At 45.5% G+C, this 6,000-nt stretch overlaps 1 protein-coding gene across 4 annotated transcripts in view; it reads right to left on the reverse strand.

Annotated features, from left to right (window-relative positions):
* DNAJC15 (DnaJ heat shock protein family (Hsp40) member C15) overlaps positions 1-2,466 on the reverse strand; it is a 42,400-nt gene extending 39,934 nt beyond the window's left edge. Inside the window, exon 1 of one of the 4 annotated variants that reach the window (XR_008888492.1) lies at positions 1,484-2,449. Coding sequence is in view for 3 of the 4 variants with exons in the window: in XM_056555438.1 (XP_056411413.1) it covers positions 1,484-1,588 (105 nt within the window). In the remaining variant the exon portion in view is untranslated. Of the gene's footprint in view, positions 1-1,483 lie in introns of all 4 variants that reach the window. The other 3 variants (XM_056555438.1, XM_056555440.1, XM_056555439.1) reach the window with 3 other exon arrangements.
* Positions 2,467-6,000: the final 3,534 nt, after the last annotated feature.

Genomic DNA, 6,000 nt, shown 5'->3' on the forward strand with positions numbered 1-6,000 from the left:
TAGGTTCTAGTATTTTCCAACCAGTGTGCCTCCAGCTGTTGCAAAACTACAACTCCCAGCATGTACTGATAGCCAAAGGGCATGCTGGGCGATGTAGTTATGCAACAGCTGGAGGTACGCAACTACTACTCCCAGCATGCCGAGACAGCTGTTTGGGCATACTGGAATTTGCAGTTTTGCAACATCTGAAAGGCTACAGTTTAGAGAACACTGTATAGTGGTCTCAGACTGTAACCCTCCAGATGTTGCTAGGCAACTCACCGACTTCCGTACGATCCAGGCACACAACATCGCCGCCCGCTGCCTCCGGATGGGTAAGTTGATCTTCTGCCGTCGGTCCCCTTCGGTTTCCCTGTTCTGCCCCGCCTATTGTTGGTGGGCAGAATGGGGAAACCGAAAGTTAACCCCCCCCCCCCTTCCCGCCCCTGATCTGCTATTGGTCGTCGCTTCTGGCGACCAATAGCATTGATAGGAGGGGTGGCACCCCTGCCGCCTCACTCCTATGCCTTCAGGGGGATCGTAGGTGTCTTAGACAACCACAACCCCCCTTATATTCCAGGTCACCATAGACCCGGATTTGCTGTGATCGCCGACATGTGGGGGTCTAATGACCCCCCCTGGGCATTTGCGCGGGGTGCCTGCTAGTCCTTAAGTAGTTAAATGGCGAAAGTGTATTTAGCAAGTGACTGTGTTGGGGTTATTTTCCAAACGTATACAAGTCTGTGACAAAGCTCGGATATGTTTGGAAAATGACTGGAATGTAGATACCAGCAGACTACACAAGCCATTGAAATGAATGGTTTCCCAACATATCCAAGATGTGAGCCTAGAATAAGTCCTTTTTTAGCTCCCACTCCCGTTTAACCCCTCAGATTAGTCCTTCCCAAACAGGGTGCCAAAGACTGTCTGAGCATGCTGGGAGTTGTAATTTTGCAACAGCTAGATGTCTACACTTTAGAGACAAGTGCTATAAGGCAGTGTTACCCAAGCAGGGTGCCTCCAGCTGTTACAAAACTACAACTCCCAGCATGCAGAAGGCTGTTCAGGCATGCTGGGAGTTGTAGTTTTGCAACAGTTGGAGGCACCCTACATGGGAAACACTGCCTAAGATGCTGGGGTCTTCGATCCCAGATGCTCCCAGCAAGGATCCTCTGAACATAAATGGTCGAGGTCGACAAGGTGTTATCTCAAGATTAAAAGCAATCCTGTGTAGTTGGCAACAGCTGGAGGCCCCTGTTGGGGGCGCTGCATTATGACATATGATGAAACATACAGGGCAGCTCTGCTGACGTCATATGCCCATCTCTGAGAACAGATTACTCCTCTGTCTATATCTCCACACATCCCCATACATGTGTCTGCCCTATTTTCATTACACCGGCTCTCAGGCACGTCTGATGTAAGAGGCGAGCAACGTCACGACTATGGATGTGCTCCCCCGGGTATACCATGGCACCTCTGCCCACCAACACTGTATACTCACCAGCCTCCGGTCGATGCCAGCCGCCGGAGCAGCCGTGTTCCCGTTCCTATACTCTGCATAGTACAGAGAATCTGAGGACGCCATGCCGCCGCTGGAGGTTACCATGACAGACTGGAGAGGACGGTAGCCGCGGAGGTCAAAACTAAGCGATTGCAAAACACCCGGAAGTGGTCGTTCAGTAACTGCGTGAGTAGAAACTCAGGGAGACAGTGCTGCTGTAGTCAAAGGACTACAAACCAGAGTGCCCGCCTGACAGGACGCCTATTCATCGTACGTGTCACAGAATGCCCCTGTTATCAGTGCCTGATGTATATTGCCAGAGTGCAACAGACGATGCCCTCATTGCTCGTGCCCCCATTAACCCCTTAAGGACCAGGCCACTTTTATTTTTGCGTGTGTCGTTTTTTCCTCCTCGCGTTTCTATTCACATATGAGGGCTTGTTTTTTAGTGTGACCAATTGTACTTTGTAGTGTCATCACCCATTTTACCATAAAATGTATGGCGCAACCAAAGACATTTTTAATGTGGGGAAATTGGAAGATTTTGTTTTTCATGCTGTACACTTTACGGTAAAAATGACATGTTTTCTTAATTCTGGTTAAATACGATTAAAATGATACCCATGATTACATGCTCTTCTATTGTAGACCTTTAAAAAAAAAAAAAAATTCTAACTTTCTTAACAAAATTTGTATGTTTAAAATTGCCCTATTTCGACCACCTATAACTTTCTCATTACGGGGCGGTATGAGGGCTCATTTTTTGCGCTGTTATCTGTAGTTTTTATCGGTAACACTTTTTCTTTAAGTTTTCAATCGCTTGAAAAATTTTTGGGAAATAAAATGTGACAAAGTTCGGACATTAATGCACGTGACGATACTAAATATGTTTTTAAATTTTTATATATATTTTTTTTAAGTTTTTTGGGATAAAATAGGAAAATGGGCCATTAAAATTTGTATTGGGGAAGGGGCTTTTTTAATTATTTTTTTTTTATTTTTTTTTTTTTTTTATTTCTAAATTTTTCCGGCCAATTTACTTTTCAATAGTCCCCATCAGACCGTGCCCCCAATAATAGTTCTGGCCACTTTAACTTTTAACCCCTTAAGGACCAGGCCAATTTTCACTGTAGGACCAGAGCGTTTTTTGCACATCTGACCACTGTCACTTTAAGCAGACTATAAAAATTGTCCCCCATAGTGCCGGCAGTAAAAAAAAAAAATAAAGATGTACATACCTTCCTCCTCTCCCCGGGGCCTCCAGTAACCGGCTCCGGTCCCCGCCGCGATCCTCTTCCTGGTTCCTGGTGGTCGGCGAGTCATACTGCACTCAGCCAATCACCGGCCACAATGAAATCCCGACTTGGCCAGCGATATGCTGAGCGGCAGTGTGACGTTTTCGGCCTCGGCAGCAGGTGCCGGTGTAGTGAAGAATTTGTGTCCTGAAACGTTCTCACACTGCCGCTCAGCCTATCGCCGGCCAAGTCGGGACTTCAGTGCGGCCGGTGATTGGCTGAGCGCACTATGACTCGCCGACCACCGGCAACCAGGAAGAGGATCACGGCGGAGGCCGTAGTGGGTTACCGGAGGCACCGGGGGAGCGGAGGAAGGTATGTACATCTTTATTTTTTTACTGCCGGCAGTATGGGGGACAATTTTTATATTCCGGAGTTCTCCTTTAATAAATCTGGGATGCTTTTACCTTTCATTCTGATTCCAAGATTGTTTTTTTCGTGACATATTCTACTTTATGTTAGTGTTAAAATATTGTCGATACTTGCATCATTTCTTGGTGAAAAATTCCATAATTTTATGAAAAAATTTAGAATTTTCCTAACGTTGAAGCTCTCTGCTTGTAAGGAAAATGGACATTCCAAATAAATTATATTTTGATTCACAAATACAATATGTCTACTATGTCTGCATCATAAAGTTGTGGAGGCAAAGCGGTGCAGTCCAATATGGGTAAGGCTGGGTTCACACTACGTTTTCCCCCATACGGGAGCGCATACGGCAGGGGGGAGCTAAAACCTCGCGCTCCCGTATGTCACCGTATGCGCTCCCGTATGTCATTCATTTCAATGAGCCGGCCGGAGTGAAACGTTCGGTCCGGTCGGCTCATTTTTGCGCCGTATGCGCTTTTACAACCGGACCTAAAACTGTGGTCAACCACGGTTTTAGGTCCGGTTGTAAAAGCGCATACGGCGCAAAAATGAGCCGACCGGACCGAACGTTTCACTCCGGCCGGCTCATTGAAATGAATGACATACGGGAGCGCATACGGTGACATACGGGAGCGCGAGGTTTTAGCTCCCCCCTGCCGTATGCGCTCCCGTATGGGAGAAAACGTAGTGTGAACCCACCCTAAGACACTTTTTCCTTGATATCTGTATGGCAGGATGTTGTTACTATTATTTAGTGAACTGTAGGTTAGTAATAGAGGGGACGCTCTGGTAATCTTAGCTGAGGCTAGGCCCACGAGCAGTTCACTATTATAGCACTTTCCAGCAGCACAAGCACTTTACATTAATTGGCCTTATATATGATTATAAGACTGCACCTCTTTTCCCCACATTTTTTTGTTGGGTGCCTTTTTTGCCTTTTTAACATTAGCATTTTGTGTTTATTATGTATTTTTCAATAAAATGTATCATATTTTTGGCAATCCAAGTCTAGTTTTGTGTTTTATTCGTAGTATATTAACATATATTTCTTATAGACTTGTATGGGACTTTAAACAGAAAACCCGACCCTGGCAAATGGGGGTCGCTAAGGGTTAAATGACCTATAATATGTTTGTTGTTGACATATAAGTAACATGTGTGCCAAGTTTCATGTTAATATCTTTAGCCGTTTGGACGTGATGCTGGAACATACACTCATTGGGAGAGATTTATCAAAACCTGTGCAGAGGAAAAGTTGCCCAGTTGCCCATGACAACCAATCAGATCGCTTCTTTCATTTTTAACAACGCCTCTGAAAAATGAAATAAGAAATCTGGTTGCTATGGGCAACTAAGCAACATTTCCTTTCCACAGGTTTTGAGAAATATCCCCCATTGAGTTTTTTATATATATAGATTGTTAGGCCACGATGTGTAGATTTCCACATAGGTATATTTATGTCACTTTTTGGAAAATTGCCACGGCAGTTTTTGTACCAAAGTCCGAAGTGGATCCTTCATTTATATTTCCCATTAATTTTGAATACAATTCTGGTTTTGGCTCAAAAACGTAAACTTATTTCTATCCAAGCCTGGGACTTAATACACCAGGACGTACATGTACACCCTGGACTGTTAAATGACTGCAGTGACAGCTACTATCAGTAGCCGGACACTCACTGGTAGTGATGGGGAGCGACAATCCCATTGCTCCCTGTAGTTAACCCATTAGACTCCATCATCAATGCCGATCATGGCATCTAAAGTATTAAGTCACAGGTGCTGGTTAGCACAGGGCGCTTATTGGACCCCAGGGACATGATCACAGTGGTTCGATGAGCTAAAATGGCAGCAGAGGGTCCCCTTACCTACCGCCGAATAGCCTATTCAATGATGCATGTATCAGTGACACTGTAAAGACACTTAAGACTGAGGTGGATGTGATGAGTCACTATGCCTCAATTCAGCGGGGAATAGAGATTTCATTTCCATCCTTTATGGAGTCCTCTTGAAGTTGTCCAACAAGCTTTCATATATGTTGGCTTGGGAATCAGACCTGGGCCTCTTCTTTGACCCAAAAGATTCGGCCCAAATGGCTACCACCACTTCTAAACTTTCTATTAATGTGAGCTTGCAGGAGGCAGGCTGAAAGGTTTTGCTTAGATGGTACTTAGTCCCGACAAGGATAGCTAAGATGTTTCCCTCTGCCTCCCCATTAAGCTTCCGCAAATGTCAAAACGGGCACTATGCTCCATATCTGGTGGGAGTGCCCCCAGGTTCAGCGTTTTTGGACTCAAGGAGGAACCAGAAACTTATCTACCACCTCTTGGCAGCCAAAATTGCTATAGCCATGAGCTGGAAAACTCAATCGATTCCCCTTCACTTGATCAGATCCAAACTGAATAGGATTATGGCTAATAACAAATTGACTAGTATCCTTATGGATAATCAAAAAGCTTTTGACGCTACTTGGCTGCCATGGAAGGAGTACCCTATTTTCCAGCATATAAGATGACTTTTTAACCCCATAAAATGTTCTCAAAAGTCGGGTGTCGTCTTATACGCCGGGTGCTGCAGCCGGCCGGGATGCCTGGCGTATGGATTATCCATACACCGGGCGTCCCAGCCGAGATTAACTTCCACTGTCACATTCGGGACACCCCTGTGTCCCGAAAAAGATCTTTTCGAGACACAGGGATGTCCCAGTTACCTTTCTGCGGCGCCGCGTTAACTTTAAAAATGCATTGACGTCACGTTCGTGTGCCCATAGCAACAGCGGAGCAGCGAGGACGCGTGGGCTTGGTAAGTTTCCAGCACGTCATCTTCCTTGCTTCGACCACCACTCCTCCGGTCC

This window comes from Hyla sarda, chromosome 2 (assembly GCF_029499605.1).
Source record: "Hyla sarda isolate aHylSar1 chromosome 2, aHylSar1.hap1, whole genome shotgun sequence".
Classification (NCBI taxonomy): domain Eukaryota; kingdom Metazoa; phylum Chordata; class Amphibia; order Anura; family Hylidae; genus Hyla; species Hyla sarda.